Source organism: Chrysoperla carnea, chromosome 2 (assembly GCF_905475395.1).
Source record: "Chrysoperla carnea chromosome 2, inChrCarn1.1, whole genome shotgun sequence".
NCBI lineage: Eukaryota > Metazoa > Arthropoda > Insecta > Neuroptera > Chrysopidae > Chrysoperla > Chrysoperla carnea.
This window is the reverse complement of record NC_058338.1, coordinates 54,015,194-54,038,103: the sequence shown is the minus strand read 5'-3', so window position 1 is coordinate 54,038,103 and position 22,910 is coordinate 54,015,194. Positions and strand designations below refer to the sequence as shown.

The window sequence follows — 22,910 nt, the reverse complement described above, 5'->3', positions numbered from 1 at the left end:
GGAGATACTTTAAGCGCCAAGTACTTCGGTGATCAATTCTGTCGCCATATTTATGTTCAGCGACTCCAAAAACTCCCGAGTTACAAGTTTGAAATCATTTTCATCACTATTAACCGAATTGTGAATTTAGTATATTTACGGCCAATTTTAAATGCAATTATAAATATTATTTATGCAAATTGGATGTTTTAATAATTTCTAATAGATCAATTTATTAGTATGACCCAAATGAATTTGAAAAGTATGACCCAAATTTAGTAGGTTTACATACTTTGGTTATAAAAATTTGATAAAATTTAGATAATTGAGCAAAATTAAATTTTTCTGGTTTCTGATGACGTCATAAAGTTAATAAATTCGATTTTTTTGATAATACAGACAAATTTGATCCTATCGAATTGTAGTTTTTTTTGAAACCCACTAATTTTGGGTCCTTCTTTTCAGCCGCGATGCCAGTTTTTCGCCAGCTATCACTTATATGTTCAATTCCGGGACCAGGACTCCACATTCTTGAAACCTATTAGAGCTAGGTTAATTTTGGTCACAAATTTGAAAAGAATGGCCCAAATTTAGTAGGATTACATACTTGGTTTATCAAAATTGCCAATATGGTACGTTTTGACACCTTTTAATGAACAGCTATTAATATATAATTAATACATATATACAATTTTGTTTGTATTACTCTGTATTATTTACTTTATTTATTATCAACAAAATTTCGATTTTGGAGGTTAATCAGTTCCATGCAAAATACCCCAGTCATTTAGGAGAGTAATGAGTTCCTTGTTTTGCTCGGAAACGTAGTGAGAAATCAATACTTAAATTTGATACTCTTTCATTTGAATAAATTTAAAAAGTTTATCAATTAAATTTACAGACTCTTTAAGGTAAAATAACACGATTATGGCGATTCTCCCCCATTTTGTCTTTACTCTTATGTTAAATACTATCAGTATACGAATTTTTCATCAATATCGTTAGAGGCGATCCCGATATATATAAGGCGTAACCTAAATATTTGTCACCGGCGCTATGTACCCTCGTTACGGCCCGCTTATCATTGTGGAGAAAAGACATAAACCCCGTAAATTGATATACATATGGGAGAGGGTTTTTTCGACATGAAATAATCGATCAAGTGGACAGATAGGTACCGATGGGCATACCTTGCTTTCAAAATTGAAATAAAGTGAAGGAGCTTGTATTCGGCATAATTGCATCGGAAAATATGCATTTATAGCTTGCCGGGCTATAACTCTTTTTTCCAATAGTTAATTTCACACTTCAGGTCTTCCGGGATAAAAAAAATCTCTCTAAATAACTTTTTTTCTAAAAAATTAGAGGTTTTTTCCCATAATTAAAACCAGATAGCTTGGTCGATATTTACTTTCATATAAATAGTCAATAATAAATATTTAACTTATTCATGGTTTATTATAATATTAATATACATTACATATTACGTAATATCTTGTTGACTTATTTTTTTTCAAAATCGAGGACATTTATTAATAAAATACCCGTTTTATGTAAATCAGTAAACAATATTTTTTATTAAAAATAAAAAGCGCGCCATATGTTCTAATTAATCTACTTTACATTTCAAAAACGAAGACATATTTTAAATGTGTACAATATAGATATAATTATTATGTAGTTTGATGACCCTGATTTTCATAAATGAATTTTACTTTAATTAAATTTGTAAGCATTCATCATGACCTTTTAACATTTGCAAGGCTATGACCTAGACCAAGTTCAATAACCGTAATTAATAATTGATGATCAGACAATGATAGCGAAATGAAATGAAATAGAAATAACAATTAACCTTTTAATTTAAAGAGGGGATTAATTCTTGTACTAAACTACAACTCCTAGATGTCTATAGTAAGCACAACTGCATAACTGAGTCGACCTTTTTACCTCTAATAGTAATATACTCATTTAATTTTCTTTTAAAAATTAATGATTCCGCAAAGGGCATGAATTATTACAGTCCTCGCACCCACGACCAAAAAACTTACTACATCACTACTCATTTCGCTCAACGATTCAATTAAACCGAAACCGACCGAGAGTCTGGCGACTCGAGTCGAGAAGTGAAAAGATCTTTTCACTTCTCCTCACCGTTTTTGAGATACGGGTTTTAAAAAAAATGAGATACTTACGCAAAGTTTCAAAACAAATATCTGATCGAAACACACGCAATAATCGTTAGTTTCGACAGTATTAAATTTCCATCAAAATTAGGTTTTTTTTTTTTTTTTAATCGCTTGTATCTCAAAAATAAATTTTAGGAAAAAATGACAAGAGACAAAAAAACCTTCGAATATCCCAAAATATAAGGTCCCTGTTTTCTCAAATTTCATGATTTTTTATTAGACTTAGCTTGGGCGAACTTCTAAGCGCTCATAAAAACATTTTGCGGTGGGTCTCATAAAAATTCATATTGTCGTTCCATAGAATTACCTTTTCCCCTTTTTCCGGCTTTATTTCTTACTTACTTTATTTTCGTGTTGGTTTGTTTGGTTGGTGTAAAAATGTTTTTAATGCTCAAAAATGGCAAATAAAAACAAGTCACGGTCAGATTCGCCTGATTCATTATCTATTCCTACACAACACCTAGTAAGATAAAGTTAATTGTTTGTTTTCACTTGTATTTTTGTTTAACCTTAATTACTTTGGCTTTATCTTACTAGGTGTTGTGTATAGGAATAGATAATGAATCAGGCGAATCTGACCGTGACTTGTTTTTATTTGCCATTTTTGAGCATTAAAAACATTTTTACACCAACCAAACAAACCAACACGAAAATAACGATAAATTTCAGGATGCTAAGATCTACATAAAATCGCAATATGTTAGCAAATTTCAATGAAACCAAATCCCCATAAGAATTGTGCAGGGTCCTTTAGTGATATATACACATGCAAAAATAATTGACAAACTAAAAAAAAATTTTAAGTCACGAGAAGAATATCCAATTTATAAAACCAAATATACTAATATTTAGTTAGCTAATTATTGTCAGTTAAACGGTGCGCTCATATATACCCTAATGACCTTTGTCTTGTACACAAATAGTCGATGAATGGTAATTACCCCGACTACGGCGAAGGTTATGTGTTTAACAGATATGTATGAATGTATGTTATTGTTCATCTGCTCTTTCATAACTTCTAAACTACTTGTCTACTTATCATAATTTGACAAATGAGGTATCGTTGAAAGCTTCTTGATCGTAATTTATTACGACAGTAAATAAATTAGAAATAAAATACTGTTAAATTTATATTTGCGTTCTTTGTAATTATTCAACTTTTAAGTTCAAAATTACTATATTTCTCCATCAAATTACATTAGCTATTATAATAAATCTATAGTTAAATTTTTATAGTTAAATAATAAAATAATAGTTCCTAGCCTAAACTTTATCTAGAATACATCATTTTATAATTAAAAATACATCGAAAAATATGTATAAGCATTTTACACCGTTTTTAAATAGAAAAGTTAATAAAAAAAATTGAAATCATAACTGTACGTAATTGGGATGGATAAGCCATCATTGCAATTACGCCTTAAATAAATAAATGAAACTTAAAGAAAATATATACAATTTAGAATTTGTAATTATTCACAATAATATAAGTAAATCAAAGTAACGCAGAGAAAGCCCCTAAGTAAATTAGGTAAAATAAAAAAAGTTCAAAACTAAAACCCTAACTATTACAAAATCAGGCTCTAAAAAGTATGAAACAAGAAAATATTTTCATCTGAAATTGTTATTATAAGTAAAATTGTCATCACAGCCGGGGCACCGTTATCTGGAAAACTTTTTAATCTTAGAAGACTCCTGATGGTACTGGCGATTTTACTTAAAATAACAATTTCAGGTGAGAATTGTTTCATGTACTTTTTAAAGGGTGATTTTGTAGCAGCCGAGGTTTTAGTTTTGGAACTTTATTTTATTTTTATAACGGTTAATAATTGTTAAATTATAGAAAATACATAAGCATATTGAAAATAGCAAAATTCTTAAAATTATAGGTAATTCATTCTGCATAGGCTAGTCTCACGGTCAAAATCAAAGTCAAAATCGAGAGCTTTTCGAAAAAAAATACGGATTGCTGAAAGTAATTTTCTAAGGGGTAATTTTGTGCGCTCATCACGAATTTTTGGGTCATTTTGCTCCCCATATTATATATCACAGTCAGTTTATTTAGCAAAAATTTAACGTGTAAATAAGATCATGTAATAAAAGAAACGTAAAAAATTGCAAAAAAGTTTTATTTAATGATTTGTTTAAAAACATATTCATTTTTATAAGTTATGGGATTATCTTTGATACTGCAACTCTTCGAGCATGTATAAACATCTAAAGTTCCAAAATCCACAGAATCTTCTTTTAATTCATATAAAATTTGAGGAACAATTTGAAATTCGAATTGTCTTTCGCTATTACAATACTCGCATCGTGGAATTTCTGGAAGTTGGGCATCTGATATCCTTAGGGGAACACCATTTCTTTCATATCTAGAAGAAAAAATATAGAAATATATTAATACAAATGCTTAAGTATATTCTACATCGGGCATTTATTTTACACATCAAAATGTTTAATTTTATATTTCCAAATATCTTACATTTTTCCCAAAATTAACAGACTCGAAAAATTTTGATATGTTCATAATTTTGATTTGATTGTTGAGGCAAATGATTATCCATAATAATTTTCCCCTCATTGTTCTTTTTTTTACAAGTAAAATCTATTTACCGCTCTGCATTAAAATAATCGTACCTACCTTATAATTTGATCTGGGTAATGCACTATTCGCTTTTTAAATTTTTCAAAAACTTTATCCTCTTCTATACCTTTAGCACATTCTAACAGCTCTTCATCTTTAACATCACTTAGTGTACCTGCTTTGCCATCTTTTACTAATTGTTCATATTCAGCTAATTTTTCTTCTTCAGTTTTCTCTTCATTTTCATCTGGAATCTCTTCAGTTTCCATTACAATCTCAAGTTCTTTAAATAAAACCTCATCTGAAGCTAATGTTGAATTGTATTTACTTAAAGTAGTACATTCTTGTTTATGTTGCTTTTTCCAATCAATAGCTTGGTGTGCTTTCGAACAGTAAGAAATAGCTTTACATTTAGCGCATTTTAAAGGACCTGATCCACCGCAAACTGAACATAACTGTATTAAATCATCGATTTTAAAATTATCTTCATTTATATCAGGTGGATCAGATGGATAAAATTGATTTAAATGTGCTAACTGACTTCGAAATATTTTTACATCTTGATTAGTACATGATTTATTCTTACAGATAAATACAAAAATCGTTCGATGGAAGGCATCATCGTTAGTTTCAATTGGTGCATAAATTTGTGCAAAAAATATCGTTGGATTGTTACAATCAGAGCACGCAATTTGGTCTGGAGTTGGAATATCCGATAAAGCTAACCATGATGGTTTTCCGCCTACTTTACTTGGAAAAAATCTACTATGTGAACACTTTTCGTCTGTGAAATCTTCAGGAAAACCAAGTTCTACATTTGATTGTATTTTTAAATTTGCCATAGCAAAAAAATTGTATAAATATATGTTTTTAAGGTTAGGAAATTTTTTTTAAGTTTACACATGAGTTTGCATGTGTTCAATTAAACGGCGCCACCTAATGGCATGTTTAATGATTAAAAAAAGACATGAGTTCATTGTTGTCAAATAAAAAATTCAGAGAAACGCCACTCTGTGATAACTGATTCCCATTTGTTTATTTTTTCAGGAAAATCTCGCGGATTTCGTTTTTTATCCAGTCAAATTACCCTTTGAAGGTTACAAAAATTCCCATAGAGCTAAAAATTGGTATGAATGTTCAGAATACTATTATAAATAAATTGTGAAAAGTCCCCATCAACTCCCCTTGTGCAAAAAATTTTATTGAGGGGGGAAGTTTGCAAAAATAGTTTTTTCGCGTTTTTCAGCAAAACGGTGAGTTTAACAGCAAAAATAGTTAATAAATATAGTTAAAATTTATAATAGTATTCTGAACATTCATACCAATTTTTAGCTCTATGGGAATTTTTGTAACCTTACTTATATTTTATGGACTAATTTGACTGGATAATTTCAGTAAATTTTGATAAAAAAAAAAAGTGAAAACAAACAATTGACTGAGGCTCTGAGAATTACCTGAGGATTAATCTTTTGCCATATGATCTAGAAGGAACGAACTCTAGGAAATAAACTGAGTTGGATAGGTTGTTAATCTGAAAAAATTAAATAATGCCCCATTTACTGAACTAATTCAGTATTGATTTAGTGTAATTTAATCTTGGTACAAGTTTTATTACAAAATTTACAACAAAAAAAAATACATCAATTTTTTATTCTAAATAACGACAAAGTGGATACTTTTTATCACACTCATCTCCGTGATCCGCAACTTCATCAACTGTAGGCATTGTGGCAAACATAGGAGCAGATCCTTTTAATTTGGATTTGTGATCAATTGAATTTGATATAGTTTTTTGCATACCCCAAATAAACGGTGAACTTTTACATATTAATAATTGTACACATAATAATTCTTCATCGGAGGTTTTATCTTGAATATATTCAATTAATTTATCTGGTAAATTTTTATCTTTAGCAGTGTCTAATAGCGTTTTAATTTTTTTATTGTTTGTAAACCAATCGATTGGTAAATCGGTATTAAAATTTCTTTCGTACGTAACTTTCTGTTGCGGTTTTAACTTGAATGATTTACTTATCTAAAACAAAATTAATATTATAAAGGTAAAAATTGATTAAGTAAGTTTTTTGGAAGATATTATCCCACTGTGATATTTAAACTGCATAAAATAACTGAATTCATAATTTGTAGTTTCAAAGTTCGATTTGTTTTTGCTTCTTCCAAAAAAATTTGCAATTAACGTTAAAATTTTTTATTAAATTGTTTATTAAAAAAAAAATTAATTTACATACCATTTGGGCTAAAAGTATAAATCCGTTAATAACAATAGCCCCCAATTTTCCTGAATCCAATCCCAATAGTCTAAAAAAACCAGAAAATAAATTTTGATTCTGTTCATCCGCATTGTCACCTTTTTTTGATTTTGCTCCACCTCCAAATGTTTCTGACACTAATTGTGCAACGCCTGTAGCTCGATCGAGACCTAACATTTTTGATGCTAATTGTAGGCTAGATTTTATTTTACCCATAACACCACTTGGTTGATCTGTATTTTCAGAACATATTATCGAACTAATTGCGATTAATAATATGATAATTTTTAATAATTTCATTGTTTTCCGTTTTACGTTAATTTGCCTTCTTTACTTTATGTAAGATTGTTTTACAAATGTTTGATGTTAAATCTTTGTTTGGATGTTGGTTCGGGTCAATGCAATTTTAAAGAAGTACTTGAAGTACTTCATAGTAAGCTGTAATATTATTTACAGAGACGTAGCATAAAAATTAAAAATATTTTTGATCTAATTATATTATTAATTTATCACACGAATATATAAACAGAAATTTAAATTCATAAGCAAAAAATTAAAAAAAGTTAGCGAGAAAAGTTAGGACTAAACTTAGTATACCTTGATATATTTCATATATACTTAGTATAATGAGTGGAAACAATTAAGATTCGAAATTCCCACTCCTGGCAATCAAATACATTTTTATGCCTTTCTTTTGATTTTAATTCATGCTATGTAGCGTGGTGCTCTGAAATTCAATCCAGCCGCTGGATTAAATTAAAGAAGTTGATTGATTAATATTACCATAGTAACTAAAGTTGGTCGACTAGCTGAATTGAATTTTTAACCTCTGAACTAAAAAAGGGGTACTGCCTACCTGTGGCATCGTAGCGCCTAGACGGATGAACCGATTTTGATTTTTTTTTCGTTTGAAAGGTAATTTGATGGAGAGTTTTCTTAGCTATGTTTCAAGTACTAGTTTAGGGTTCCGTACCCGAAAATTTTGTCGGCTGTTTTTTAAATTTCACTTGTCTCTTGTAGAACACATGCTTAACATTATGTCGATTATGCCACTTCGTAATGGCATCATGATATCATTAATAAACGAACGCAGACCTTATATTTTGTTTTTTTTTCTCGTTTCCACCTCTTCAAGAATTGTCATTGGAGGCTAAATTAAATGACTAAAAATGTTACTTTTGGAAGTAAAAGACTTTAAAATTTGATTTTTTTCCAAAGATCTGTTGAAAACTCATGAATTTTCATTTATACATAGGTACGACTTTTACGACTAAGATATAAAAATGTAATTCCTTCGGATTTCATATTATCAATGAAGAAGCAAACCAAGCCGAAAGCACGATGTTGAAGAAAAAAGTATCGAATATCTATTTCTAAAATTCATAAACACGGGACTGATTTGAACTGAAATTATTTTAATAAAATCTTAAATATTTTGTCATATATGATGGTGACACTGGTTGATTGCCCAAGTGTAAAAGCATTAGATTTGAATAATTACATATGAGAAAATACTTCCTAAGTCAAGTTTATCTAAATACATTATTTTTTTGAATGCGATATTCAAAGTTAACGCTCGTCACATTAACATAACAGTACCTGCTCAGTTTAATTCAAAATGTTCCAATGAAAATATAAATCAAATATTTTACGATGATAGCAATATCTTTAATACTTTTATGTCTTTTTTCGATAGTACAAGCGTTAATCGATAATACAAGTGATATATTTAATAACGATATTATGGACTTAGTTTATGTGAAAAGTTTGAGTGAATTACCATTAGAAAAATTATTAAAAGTTAAAAATTCATTTAATAATTTTGAAGAAGATAACTTAATCGAACAAACTGCTTTTAGTACTGTATCCACACCAGAAAATGGCTCACATCCCGAAGCTTTAGCTTTACAGGCAAGTAACCGTGAAGCTGATTACGGTGGGCATGAACAAAATTACTATCATCACGACCATAAATATGTTTACGATAAGAAAAAGGATAAAGGTTTGTCGCATATTTTTCAAATAGCGGTTACAGCTTTAGCATTTCTGGCATTCGGTGGTTATTTGCTGTGTTTAATTGTACAGGCAGTTAAATCAAAAACACAAATGAACGCAGCTCAAATGGCGGCTACACAAACACAGACAATTATACGGCGTCGTCGAAGAAGAAAACCAATTCGACTACGTCCTTTACGACGTCCGAAACGTGATACATATTTTGATGATGAAGATTTATGGGAAAACGCAAATTATGAGGATTTATATTATGCTTTAACAACGTTTTCAGAAGGTTATGCACAGTATCATCAGAAATTTTTATGATTTTGATGTGTGTTTTTTTGAACGCGACAAGATGTGCTCTTAGTTTAAGATACGATTTTATAAAATAATATTTTCCGAGTTCATTAGAAATATTTATTTCCCACGAACAAGTGCATTTTGCTATTCAAATTATACCTTAAAATTATAATTTTTAAGAATAATAAAAAATTTTAAAGATTTTTTTGTTTTTCTTTGATTTTTCCCAATAAAAAAAATTTGTAATAATGTAATTTACACAAAAAAAGTGATGCAGCTCACGAATCCTGTTTTTACTCGAGTGATTCGAGTATATTTGTCAAACTCGAACTCCAGTGAAAACGAATTTGACTCGAGTAAGTTCACACTTAAGTTACCAAGTCAACTCGGTGTGACCGATTTTATTTGGTAACACAAACAGATAATATTTGACTAACTTTTAAAAAAAAATTATTTCATATTTATTTTATTAATAATAAATATTGCTAATTGAATGAATCAGTATTTAAAAATGGGTAAATCCACAATTTTTAATATATGAATTCCTAGTCCTACCAAAGTAAGAATATTGTGAAGTGTTTTACATCCTTAATCATATGTTCTTGTCCGGCGCCTTTTTCTTACAAAAAAATAACAATTATAAACATAATATATGTCTATGGTTAAAAAGCTTATACAGTAGAATCTCGATAAGTTAAAGTCCAAGGGAAACAAAATATTTTAAGTTATAGAGGTTTTAAGTTATCAAGTGTCTATGTTAGGTAAAGGTTAATATAGAGGTATGTACATGTTTCTATGTACCCTAGTTAATATAGAGGTATGTACATGTTTCTATGTAGTTACTGAGGGCCTATACAGAGATTATTTATTTAAGTTATAGAGGTTGCGTCTTTTAAGTTATAGAGGTTTTGGGCTCTGATGGGAAGGGAACATAGTATTTTTTGAAGTAACAGAGGTTTTTATGTTACCGAGGTTTAAGTTATCGAGATTCTACTGTATTACAACGTGTGAGACAAAGACACTGGACTGCAGGGAAGGACAAGCGTACATGATTATGTAATGCCATAAAGGTCTTTTAATCTATATTTTACCCATAAGTCTGTGATTTGTTTTCTATTTAAAAAAGAAAACATTTACACGGTAAGAAAATTGAATTTGTTTTAAATAGCCCTTGGCTAATTGTTAAATACGTTTTTACTTGTAAATTTATTAAGATTTTTTGATAACTAGGTTTCCATTTAATAATGGCTACAATTTAATAGCATTACTTTTCATTTTTTAGGTTAGGAATTCAAATATGTTTAATAAAATTTTATTAAGAAAACATTTAAGACACAGCGTTTCTTTGTTTACTTATTCAACTGTTCCATTAAAAGGTATTTAAAAAAATGGTTCAATTAGCTTTTAAGATCAATAATTTATTGATATCAATTTTAAAAGTATTAGTAGAATTTAGTGAAAATATGAATCCTTAATTCACTAAATATCAAATGTAGAGTGATTACCTCCACCAAAAACTCTTAACAGATATCTCTGCCTTTTGCTACTATTATACAAACATATGAACATTCCTTAAAGGACGTATTAAGTCCCTAATGGGCTTAAGTGGAGCTCCGAAAAAGGGAAAAAGTAAAGCAATATTTTAAATTGCAAACTTAGTTATTTCGCATAAAAATATTTAGAGATCGACTACAAAGTAAATATGTTTTCACAGTCACTTTCTACTTGATTCATTCGATCTCAAAAGAATTAAGAGATTTGAATCCAGATTGGCTCACGTTAGCTGAAACAGGTACAAGAACTGCGACTTCTGTTTGGGTTTTCGTGGACTTTAAATATTGTTTTGAGTAAATTTTAAACTTTATGCTGATTACAAAATTCACTCATTTTAATAAGATTGACTTTTAATATTGAGATATTTTAGTTTTAAATGAATTTAGACGTAGACTAAATTGGGAATTTTTTTTTCAAACTAATTCTAATATATACCGAATCATTTTAGCGGAATTAAACTCGAATTTTTTAACAAGGTGGTATTCTCAGATGATATAGAAAAAAAACATATACCCGCAAATTATAGACCTAAAATAAATGAAGTTAATTTGAATTTTTTTCTTGCTCAAATTTCCTTCAACCCGTCTTTAAAACATACTTTTGAATTGTTTTCAAATTTTTGTAGTTCGGCAACAAGAAAGAATATTAAAAGAATTTATTGAAAATAAATCATACGTAGATTCAAAAAATTGGAAGTTATTAAAAGAAAATATTCTAAATTCTGGCCACACAATAACTAATGTTAATTTTGATGCAACAGTTATTGGATTTTGCATTCAAGATAAACGACTAGATATTGCAAAAACATATTTTGAATATTTAAAAACTGAAAAAATTCAGTTAAATAATGCGTTTATTAGCAAACTTTTACGATTATATTATGTATGCTATAACGAGGCAGCTATTTCAAAAGAAATTGAAATAGAAATTATTAATTTGTAAGATAATTTTCTAATATTTCGAAAAAATCATTTTGATTATTTGAAATTTATTTTTAGATGTTCCTTATTTGAAAAAAAATTCGATTTACTCGATGCATTTTCATCAGAAAATGCCATTTTGGGTTTATCGTTAACTAGTAATTGGAAACAGTGTTTGGAGCATTTGAATAACATCAAGTTAACTGGTATTGCACCAAATGCCTTGGTTTACAGTACAATTATTGCGGCTGCATTTATTAACAATGATTTAGATGTAGCATGGGAGCTATTAAGGGAAATGATAGGTAATCAAGAGCTTAAAACATTTTTATTTTCCTATAAATATGTATGTAAGGTGTTTATTTCGATTTTTATCCCTTTAAAAACAAATTCGAGGGCTCATGTATTTAAATGTGGGTCTCAAAAAGACACACCGAATGAATTAGCTTTCTCGGCAATTTTTTTTCTTTATAGTTTACCCCATCGTAGTATTATAAATAAACATTAATTATATAACCAAAAGACTTCACGTTTAAAATTGTATGCAAACTGACTGGTGAACAAACATAACTAATAAATAAATTGAGTTAATGTTGACAAGCAAACAAAAATAAAAATTCGATCAGTTAAAAAAATTACATTCTATGCCTGGAGCTCGTGTAGCCAAAAATTGATAAGGTCCCTGGTATGAATTCAAGAGACCCGGACTCGTGCCCTGCTAGTGTATTTTTTTTAATTATCTTTCATTTCTATTATGGTTTTTCATCTTTTACGGTTTAGATGCAGTGATTTTTTATTTATTATTATTATACCATGCATATATGTAATATGCAAGGTATACTAAGTTTAGTCTCAAGTTTGTAACGCTTAAAAATATTGATGCTATGAACAAAATTTTGGTATAGGTGTTTATAAAATCACCTAATTTGTCCATTTTCGGTTGTCTGTCCGTCTGTCTGTTAACACGATACCTCAAAAACAAAAAATATATCACGCTGAAATTCTTACAGCGTACTCAGGACGTAAAAAGTGAGGCCGAGTTCGTAAATGAGCAAGATATGTCAATTGAGTCTTGGGTCCGTAGGACCCATTTTGTAAACCGTTAGAGATAGAACAAAAGTTTAAATGTTAAAAATATTCCATATAAAAAGATAACCAACTTTTGTTTGAAACATTTTTTCGTAAACATCACTGTTTACCCGTGAGGGAGCAAATTAGGCGTAAATTGTATAGTATGTATTATATGGGAATATCAGCTACGTATATGTGACATGTATGCATGTGTAATGTGATAGAGTAATTAACACTATCTATGCATGGTCTTTCAACAATTAACTCAGTCAATTGTTTGTTTTAACTTGTTATTATTATTTTTAGACAATGACCGGGAACCAACATCCAGAATGTATTATGGATTACTAAAATTTTGTGAAAATAATGTATCAAAATCTGTTGAAATATTGGACAACTTATTTCAAATACTCAGCAACAGTGATATTAAACCTCCAAAAGAATATATCGATAAACTTATAGGTCTTAAAAAGCAATTTAAGCTGTCCGGAAAACTGACAAAAATTACAAAAATGTAAAATTATCTCTTCAAATTTAATTAATATATTGTTAATAATGTGTTTTAAAAATTTGTTTTTAAGGGGGAAATGTTATTCATGCGGCAATTCTCTTTCATCAATGACTTTATCGCAAGACGAATTTAATTTACTCCGCACAAGTTTTTACACAAATGTTATGGTTGGTAAAAATGTTTATACTAAAACTACACCGAAAGAATTAGAGAATTTTCAAAAATTCTTTACAACAGTAGAACCGTTTAATATTGTTATCGATGGTCTAAATGTAGCATACTCTGCGGGTATTAAGCATACACCCGAAACATATTGCCGTTTGGTGAGTGAAAATTTATTATATCATTTCGCTAGATACATTATGGTTACATTTTCAGATAGCGGGTGTAATAAAATATTTTACTGATCAACAAAATCGTGTACTAGTACTTGGAAGAGCTCACATGAGCAAATGGAAAAATATTCATATGTCGCAAATATTAAAAACTTCGACGTTATATTTAGTACAAAATCTGTACGTATTATTTAGATTATTTTTAGCAGATAAAATTCGGTTTTATCCAATAAGTATGAGCGAGTTCAGAACCGAAATAGAGCTGAAAACGTCCCAGAGCAAAATAAAAGTTGAGTGTCCCATCTAAAAATCACTCATTATAATAATAATGCGGAAATGCAAAGTAAAAATAACAGTATTTTGTGGATAAAAAATTTTTTTTACATTTTATACTAACTTGTAGAAACTATAATACCTCTCTTTGAGGTTGCTAACACTGTTCGCGACGAGAATATAGTTAACAATCGAGGAATAAGTTAAAAAAGGAATATATAATACATGGAGGTGCTAAATTTACAGAGAGAGCTCTTAAAAAGCTCCTTGGGCAGTAGGTGCGTTTTCTGTTGAACATCACCTATGGTTTCGCTTATCTATTGGTTGAATAATGATTTGAAAAAATTTATTTAGTATAAAATCAGTAGAACTTAACTCACATCAGTTTTCAATCAATAAGCAAAGCGATGCCATAGGTGTTGTTCAGCAGAATACAGCTCTCTCGCATAAAATTTAGCACCCGTTATACATTTTCTGTGGTAAGAAAAAGATAAATAATAGATGGGGGTGCTAAATACAGAAAGAACTCTAAAATGAATGGTATCGCTTTTCTTATTGATTGAAAACTGATGCGAGTGAAGTTAATTTTATACTAAATATATTTCATCTAGATCTCAAGACGATCCATTTTTATTGTATGCAGCTATGCATAATGGGCCCAAAACAGGTTTCGTTAGTAGAGATTTAATGCGTGGGCATTCATATCGATTAAAAGATCCAAATTTAAAAATGTTATTCCGACGATGGCAGAATAATGTTCAACATCAATTGATTTATTTGGATAATCAAGGGAATGCTCGCGTTAAGGTAAAATTTTTTTTTGTAATTTACGATAATATTTTAATATTGATTTATTATTTTTTTAGCATCCATTACCGTATGTGCCCATAGCTCAAAAACAAGAAACATACTGGCATATACCGTTTGAGATAAATATTGAAAATAAATCGAAGAATATCTCTTCCAAAGTGAATTCAATTCAATGGGCATGTTTTAAGATGCCTTCCTGACGTAACATATAAATACTAATAATTAATTTTTGTAATATTACATTGTTTTTTATAATTAAATCGTTTATTAACTAAATTTAATGATATTCTATTTTACCTTTTGAGTTAAAGCAAACATATCTACTTTATTGTGAAATAATCAAGTTGATTTTTTTAACCGACTTCAACCGATTTGGATGATTCTTTTTTTAGTGACAAATTAGTTAGTGTATTCAGATTCACTAAAAATCACAAAATAAAAAAAAAACTTAACAAAAAGACAGCCGACTTCAAAAGAAAAACTTCTCCAAAACAAATTAATATGCACTAAAAAGTAAAAAAATAACGATAATATAATGTAGTTACAATTATTGTTATTTTTGGAGTCGGTGTCAGCGAAGGTAACAACTCTGACAGACTAGTTTGCTACATTAGCTTGGCTGACACCGACTCCAAAAATAACAATAATTTTAACTACATTATATTATAAATTATTTTTTTACTTTTTACTGCATATTAATTTGTTTTGGAAAAGTTTTCCTATTGAAATCGGTTTTTTTATTGATTTTTGAAAATGAATAAGTTTGTTTTTAAGGCTCTTGTCTTTCTGCAATAAAAGAAATTTGGTTTATATGCACGATAAGAAATATCATAGTGAACTTCGTGATCGATGGCGTTCCCAAAATATTTATCTCTGCGATAGATAATGCATCATGCTTAGTTTATAGTACACCCATGTCGAAAAAAATGAGACACTTTAATATGAATTAGCATATTATATGAGTGTCGCTTTTTTTTAACATGACTACACATTATATAAAAGAATTTCAAAAGTACTATAAGGTTGGTACTTCTGATAACCTTGAAATTGACAATTAATTGACGTGTAAAGTGTCAAACTTTGTACTATTTACATTTCAAATACGAAATATAACCTAACTGATTATTCCTTTGTAAATTATTTGTAAACTTTTGTATATACAAATAAGTTCAATCATAAATGTTGTGATTTATTTTTTTAAAACACTTTGTAGATTTAATTAGTATTGAAAATATATAGAAAAATAGAATGTTAATTCAAAATGTGTTGCAGTAATTGGTTTTTATTTTGTAAAAATTGGAAATTATGGATACGTCCATTTGTCGTTATTCTTTATGTCTTAATTATATTAACATTTATACCTGCATTAATTGTACATGAACTACAGGATGGTATTAAAAAAAAGGATTTAGGTCCATTAGTTGGTGGTGGCTTTGTGTTACTTGCATTACCAATATCATGTTGGCAAATAATGCAACATGTTGTTCATTATACACAGCCCCATCTACAAAAACATATTATTAGGTAAATATTTATATAAATTTATTATTTAAAATTTTCAAAACAAAAAAAGAATTGCATTTAACAAGGTTAAAATATACTTCGAAGTGTCTATTGGCACCATTTACTGTTAGCCACGGATACCCGGACTTATATCCACGAACTTTCATTAACTGATCCACGGGTTGGCCATGCCTTCAATGGGGTTGAGTTGGTACGGATCTGTTTTTTGGCTTCTTGGTTAATCCTATGATTGCGTTCATTTACTGATCCACGGGCGTTAATTTTTCGAATTTTACAGGTCTTTATTTACATAGGTCCGTAGATGGTGTCAGTAGGAGATTATATTGAATATACTTTGCTCTATTGAGATGTGAAAGATTTACAGAAAGTATCAAAATAGTATGAAATCTTAATTAATAATTTAACTTGGATAAACTGTAAAATAAAACTGATGTAATATGGCAACATACGATTTATGTTTTTGTATCCCCGTTATACGAGCATATCCAGAGATCTAGTTCCTCTAATTTTGCATATCCAAGTCCCTTCAGAATTTTATCTAAAAATTGAGACCAAATAATTTAGATTACAATTCTGAAACGTATTTTAATTTATCTAACTCAATCTTGAGACAACTACGATAACACTTTTTAAGCTCTTTGTTCAAAAAGTCCAAGTCAAGTTATTAGTTTGTCTAAATGGATAGCCAGTGAATTTACAAACCCAATAGATACCAAAGTCCATGTCAAAAGGTCAAGATAAGTCAATAGTTAGTTATAAAATAAAATTTGATGTATTTAATCCCTTGAAGGCCGCATTTAAATATATGCATAAGATTATGAACAATATATAAATTAAAATTTCATAATTTTTTTCAGAATATTATGGATGGTACCAATTTATGCATTAAATGCAGTAAGTAATTTTTGAATTTATACAGGGTTAATACATTTTGCAAAAATAACGCCATCTTTTTTCATCCTTGTTAAAAAAATACAATACTTGTAGACTTGTAATTTTGCTTTCATTATCTACCAGGACCCATTTAACACATGAGCTCCAATATACTCTAAGACTCAAAGTATTATCACGGAAATTGTTATTCAAGACTGTGTGTAAAAAGAAAACAAGTTCAATGTTTACCGTGACGCACCGCGTGTGTCACGCAATTTTGGTTAAAAGTCATATACTTTAGAAAACTTAATTTTTCGCTCTAATTTAATGTGCCTTCTATAACCATTTTAAAATGAGCTCCGATAAAGCCCAAAAAGACTAGGGATAACAATGCTACAAGCCTGCAAATATTGTGCCTTTTTAACGAATCAAAAAGTGGCTTTTTTTTCGAAGTGTATATTTAAAATAGGATGTGACGAGTGTTATACCTGAATTCTTTTACAAAATTTACTTAATTCTGACTCATTAGTTTGTTTTATGAACAGTTCTTCTCTTAATCTCACTAAATCGGAAAAAACTGCCATTCCCTTCCGCTCAATACCTAAACATGCATTATCTTTGACGTTCGAGTTATCGAGGTTCCACTTATAGTATTATAATACTAATATGGTATTTCACTCCCAACAAAAAATATATTTTCTGAATGAATCGAAAATTCAGTTATTCCGAAACATGGTATTCAACCCAATCAAAATTTTTGTTAAATATCTTTATTGAGTGTGTAGTAGCATTTCTCTAACCCATCGTTACTGAACCAGCTGACGTTCAAGAGGTTTCATAACTATGTAATAATAGTGAAAGTGAAATGACTAACTGAAATCCGTCAGTGGCTCCCGGACTATATGATTAATAAATGAATACTTAAATAATTGTTTTTTTATTTTTTTTATTTCAGTGGCTAGGATTAATATATACAAAACAGTCGATTTACATGAATAGTATACGTGAATGTTATGAAGCATATGTGATTTATAATTTTATGAAGTATTTGTTAAATTATTTAAATAATGAATATGATTTAGAAGCAAGTTTAGAAACTAAACCTCAGGTTAATCACTTTTTTCCATTTTGTTTTTTAGCACCATGGGAAATGGGAAGGTAAACTTATTTTTTGTATGATATATTGAACGTTTCATTTAAATTAACAAAACCTGTGTCTTCTAATTTCTTGAATGGTTTGCTAACAATGTATTTTTAACACTTTCTAAATATCGGTTAGGATATACGTTAAATTAATTTAAATGAAACACGATATTTATTACCAAATAGTGTGCTGCGATACAATGTAATTTAAAAACAGGTGTGTGTACATATTATATACGCGTTTGTGAAGTTCTACCTCGGTAATAATAAATATAATAATTTATAAATAATGTAAACAAATAGTACGTGCAGTTAATCTGACATCTATCCATCGTTGTCTATTGCGAATTACATTTTGTTTATCGGATGCTTCATGATGTTGTAACTAACTTTAGCATGTAGTTTTCGCGTCGCTCTGTGCGCGCGCGTCATAAAAAAGTACATTATTTAAAAACTTGTATTTGAGAAATGATACTTCGGAGAAATTTTTCAATTGTTATCTCAGAAACTTACGTTTAATCAAATGTTTTGGTATCCTTGGCTTATTTAAGGTAATTAGGTTCCAGAAATATATAAATCCAGCTCATTTGACGATTAAGTATTTTTTATATGATTTCTAAGTGGTATCTCATAAACTACCAGACTTAACTTTAAATGAACCCGATTTTTGTTTTTGTTGGGTGAATAAACCGGAGTAAGTAAACACAATATTCAGTGTCAAACAGGCAACGAAACAAACTAAAAAGTAGGAACATGAAAAGTATAAAATTATGTTAAAAAAATCCTTATGAAAAGTTTATATTGCCTTACCCAAATAATCCGCACTTGCTTTTAATCGATTTTATATTACATTAAAACAGCACTTATTTTCAAACACCTTCAAAATATAAAATATGTATATTGAGTTGTGTCCCCTTTTTAAATTTCAGAGAATTTGTACAAATGTGTAAACATGGAATTTTACAATATACCGTATTCCGCCCAGTGACAACTATTATTTCAGTGTAAGTTAGAATTGAAATTCATTAATCACATACAATTGCGAACAAATTATATATAATTTTTGATTTCTTCCCCGCAGAATTTGTGAATTATGTGGTGTTTATGGAGAGGGAAATTTTAGTGGTACTGTTGCATTTCCATACATAGTTGCCATTAATAATTTATCACAATTTGTAGCTATGTACTGTCTAGTACTTTTCTATCGTGCCAATAGAGTTGAACTACGTCCAATGAAACCTATTGGTAAATTTTTATGTATAAAGGCTGTTGTATTTTTTTCGTTTTTGTAAGTAAATTATGTAATATTATTAAAATTATTTTTAAGGGGGTCCTTCCGCCGCCAATTTTAATTTAAAAAAATATTAGATTACAAGGAAAAATAGCTTAAGTCTTTATCTATCGTATAGTGAAGTTTCGATTATACTTTGCCGTGTAAATTTTTGTGATAAATTTTTTTAAAAATTGTTAACATTTGTTGACAGCCTTTCGAGAAAGTAAGATCCTACAAACTTTTCTTCTATTATACTACCAGTTATCGATTAGATGGAGTGAAAAAGTTTAGCAGGAAAAAATTTTCTTAAAGCAGCAAGGAATTTATTTAGATTTAAGACAATATTTTCATGCTATACTTTAATTTTTAAGAAGTTAAATACTTATTTTATTGAATTAAGGAGGTCATTTCGGCGCCAATGTTAATTTTAAAAAAATGTACAATTTACTTCCAGCCAGTGAAAGGACTATTTTAACAGACGAGTCATTTATAGACTTTATTTAGTCTCGCAATCTATTGGAAACAAAATCATAGTTGAAAGAAGGTTTACGACAAGTTTATTGACAATCTTGTAGACGAGTCAGATCAGATTGTAAGATCAGAGAAAAAAATTTAAATTTCTCAATTAATTTTAAAATAACACCTTTGTGCTCGGGAAGTAGGTGGTTATGTGGATATTTTAAAGACAGGTTAGCTATGGAGAAAAATCAGAATTGGCTTTATTCATACAAGCTCTGGGTATACAAACTAAAATTGTATGCATTCCTACGCAACGCATAGTCAGATTGCACAGATGTTCACGCGTGCTCAAATTGCAAAACTGAAAGTTATCTAAAACTAAAAATTTAAGTATGGAATTTTTTTGTCTAATGTCTGATCTATGTTTATTATAGAGTTGCACTAAGGATTATTAAGACTTTTTGTGGCGTATTATATTTCTAGAAAATTACTTGTATTCTGTTTTTTGCAGCCAAGGTGTTCTTATTCAAATGGGAGTCTATTTTGATATAATTTCCGTCGCATTTAATACTGACAATGAAAGCGGAGTTCGGGAAATTGCCACTAGGCTACAGGTAAAAATACATTTGCAACCTCGTGATACATTCAGAGGTTTCCTCATTAAATATGAGACAGTATTTTAACTAAATATTGATATTATTCTAGAACGCCATAAACAAAATGGCGTTTTATAAATAGATTATACTTATTTATTGATTTTAGTCCAAGTTCAAGTCCTTTATATATTATATGATTTAACAAGCATTTTTACTATTTTTTGTTTCAAAACTGAAAGTTTGAAAGTTTTCCAAAAGTGACTTACATTTCGCTAAATGTCGACATTTCGATTGCAATACAAATATCGTCATTAGCTAAAATTATTATTCATACAACCATTCTATAACGAGTATCGTGCTACTTATTCATTATTTGAATAAATACGTCTCAACTCGAAATCAAGAATTTCTATTATTACAAAGTAAATGTTTTAATCCGATTTCCATTTGTTATAAATTGATAAACATGTACTATACCTTTGAAATAAATGGAAATCGGTCAAGAACTTAATTTTTTAAACATTATTTTTCATTAATGCAGTTATCATATTATTTTCAACTCATACTGTATATTTATACTGTGAATATAGTATCGTTGTTAAAATGAACCGAATTAATTAAAAAAATTTTTTCCTATAGGATTTTCTTCTGTGTATTGAAATGTTTTTCGCTGCAATTGCACATCATTATAGTTTTTCATATAAAGCATTTATAAATGAATTAGCTCCACAACAACCGTGTATTCGATCGTTTTTAGCAATGTGGGATGTCTCCGATGTCGGTGGTGATATTCAAGAGTATTTAGAAGTTGTTGGTATGTTAACAAACTCACTAGCTCTTACAGGAATAAAATTAAGCTAACTTAATTAACATTTTTACCCTCAGAAGCATTTATTTCTGAAAGAAAATGCATGCTACATCTTTCGTTTTTTATACCCCTCTTCATCGCACCTTTTTGTGTTTTTATCCGCATCTCTACTACTTAACAACCAAGTAACGTTGAGTTTAATACAGTTTTTAAAAGTTGATAATAAAAAAATTCTTAATATTTTAAACGTTTTCGGTTGTACACCCTGATAAATTATGCTCTTGTGCGGCTTATTAAAATTAGCATTAATTCAATGATTCAATGTGTGTTATAAATTTTTTAGGTAGTTCATTAAGTCGTCGAATACGTGGTCGCAGTATGTATTCATTAGCAAAAGGTAGTGAAATATCTGAGAATGCTCGATTAGTTGGCTCAGCACCTGAACGTATAGGTGTTCTGTATGAGGGTTCACAACGATATAATTCATCAGATGGTACAGATACTTACAAAGATGGCAGTGGCGGTATGAGTAGTGAATCTGGTACTTATGGTTCACTCAGAAGTTCAACCAATCAAAATGATTTAACACCTACGGTACAAATATCTGGATCATTTAAATATGAAGATGATCATAAAATGGTTTAAGGGTACTTATTTTTTATTTAAAATTTATGGATTGTTTATAAGATATTACATTTTTCTGGGTGATGGGGCATCATATATGAAAGATAAAATCTAAGGCGTTAGTCCTTATAAACGCCGAGATGTCATTCAATCTATGGAACAAATTAAGCTTAGAAGTTACCAAAGTTTTAGATTTTTGTTTGTTTTAAAGTTATGATGCGATCTATGAATATCTTTATCTAGAAAGAGTGCCTTTCTAATAAATATGTAATAACGGTAAGAGGAGTAAATAAACTTCGATAATTGTGCAATTTGAGGAGGTAGGTCCTTGGAGAAGATTGTTGAATATTTATTTGACAATTCATCTTGAGAAGAATCTAATAGCGTATTTGTTATCACACCTTTTTGGTTAAAATAATAAAACTTGCCATTAACTAGACAATTAAATTAAAAAACAACTGTATTTGGACATTAAACAAAAAAATTCACTAAAACATAACTTTTCAAAGCATTTCAACGCTTCTGTGTTTTGGCACTTCCAAAGAGATTTAGAAGAAAAAAATATATATGTATATAAATAATTAATAAAAAATTATTTTATGTTCAGAGCAAATAGAATACAGAGTAAGGTAAAGATAAGCGATTAAGTGAAGGATCTATGATTAATTATTTGCCAGTGTTCAGTAACTTCAAGATTTAATTTAGCGGTTATAAAAGATTATAAAATCATGTAGATAAATATTTAAATTTATATATAATTATTTTAATAAATTTACGTAAATAAAAATCGAAATTGACATTTTAGCTAATTTT

General features: G+C 29.0%; 4 protein-coding genes across 4 annotated transcripts; 2 read left to right on the top strand and 2 right to left on the bottom strand.

Moving 5' to 3' along the window:
* Positions 1-2,833: 2,833 nt before the first annotated feature.
* Positions 2,834-5,703, bottom strand: LOC123292778 (programmed cell death protein 2). The gene is made up of 3 exons (XM_044873492.1): positions 4,813-5,703; positions 4,321-4,543; positions 2,834-2,848 (listed from the first exon to the last, which is right to left on the bottom strand). The coding sequence occupies exons 1-3, from the start codon at positions 5,595-5,597 to the stop codon at positions 2,834-2,836; spliced, it is 1,023 nt and encodes a 340-aa protein (XP_044729427.1). The 5' UTR covers positions 5,598-5,703.
* A 700-nt stretch (positions 5,704-6,403) lies between these two features.
* Positions 6,404-7,325, bottom strand: LOC123292776. Its single transcript, XM_044873491.1, has 2 exons — positions 7,005-7,325; positions 6,404-6,790 (listed from the first exon to the last, which is right to left on the bottom strand). The coding sequence occupies exons 1-2, from the start codon at positions 7,323-7,325 to the stop codon at positions 6,404-6,406; spliced, it is 708 nt and encodes a 235-aa protein (XP_044729426.1).
* Positions 7,326-8,678: 1,353 nt separating this feature from the next.
* On the top strand, positions 8,679-15,005 carry LOC123292775 (mitochondrial ribonuclease P catalytic subunit-like). Its single transcript, XM_044873490.1, has 10 exons — positions 8,679-8,790; positions 8,854-9,325; positions 11,006-11,115; positions 11,638-11,815; positions 11,876-12,102; positions 13,175-13,382; positions 13,450-13,702; positions 13,758-13,894; positions 14,599-14,794; positions 14,854-15,005. The coding sequence occupies exons 1-10, from the start codon at positions 8,679-8,681 to the stop codon at positions 14,995-14,997; spliced, it is 2,037 nt and encodes a 678-aa protein (XP_044729425.1). The 3' UTR covers positions 14,998-15,005.
* Positions 15,006-16,058: 1,053 nt separating this feature from the next.
* On the top strand, positions 16,059-22,531 carry LOC123292774 (transmembrane protein 184C). Its single transcript, XM_044873489.1, has 8 exons — positions 16,059-16,321; positions 17,179-17,215; positions 18,150-18,352; positions 19,267-19,341; positions 19,419-19,625; positions 20,581-20,683; positions 21,305-21,479; positions 21,817-22,531. Exons 1-8 carry the CDS (start codon positions 16,059-16,061, stop codon positions 22,116-22,118), a joined length of 1,365 nt encoding a protein of 454 aa, XP_044729424.1. The 3' UTR covers positions 22,119-22,531.
* Positions 22,532-22,910: the final 379 nt, after the last annotated feature.

What these genes read in the sequence shown, in the direction of transcription:
- LOC123292778 (XM_044873492.1), bottom strand. Translation starts at nt 5,597, where the DNA reads ATGGCAAATTTAAAAATACAATCAAATGTAGAACTTGGTTTTCCTGAA. An exon ending in TACCCAGATCAAATTATAAG is followed by an intron (nt 4,544 to 4,812) that starts GTAGGTACGATT and finishes TTTTTCTTCTAG; the next exon opens with ATATGAAAGAAATGGTGTTC.
- LOC123292776 (XM_044873491.1), bottom strand. Translation starts at nt 7,325, where the DNA reads ATGAAATTATTAAAAATTATCATATTATTAATCGCAATTAGTTCGATA. An exon ending in TTATACTTTTAGCCCAAATG is followed by an intron (nt 6,791 to 7,004) that starts GTATGTAAATTA and finishes ATTTTGTTTTAG; the next exon opens with ATAAGTAAATCATTCAAGTT.
- LOC123292775 (XM_044873490.1), top strand. Translation starts at nt 8,679, where the DNA reads ATGATAGCAATATCTTTAATACTTTTATGTCTTTTTTCGATAGTACAA. An exon ending in CCGAAACATATTGCCGTTTG is followed by an intron (nt 13,703 to 13,757) that starts GTGAGTGAAAAT and finishes TTACATTTTCAG; the next exon opens with ATAGCGGGTGTAATAAAATA. An exon ending in AAGGGAATGCTCGCGTTAAG is followed by an intron (nt 14,795 to 14,853) that starts GTAAAATTTTTT and finishes TTATTTTTTTAG; the next exon opens with CATCCATTACCGTATGTGCC.
- LOC123292774 (XM_044873489.1), top strand. Translation starts at nt 16,059, where the DNA reads ATGTGTTGCAGTAATTGGTTTTTATTTTGTAAAAATTGGAAATTATGG. An exon ending in CTACAAAAACATATTATTAG is followed by an intron (nt 16,322 to 17,178) that starts GTAAATATTTAT and finishes AATTTTTTTCAG; the next exon opens with AATATTATGGATGGTACCAA. An exon ending in GCACCATGGGAAATGGGAAG is followed by an intron (nt 18,353 to 19,266) that starts GTAAACTTATTT and finishes TTTAAATTTCAG; the next exon opens with AGAATTTGTACAAATGTGTA.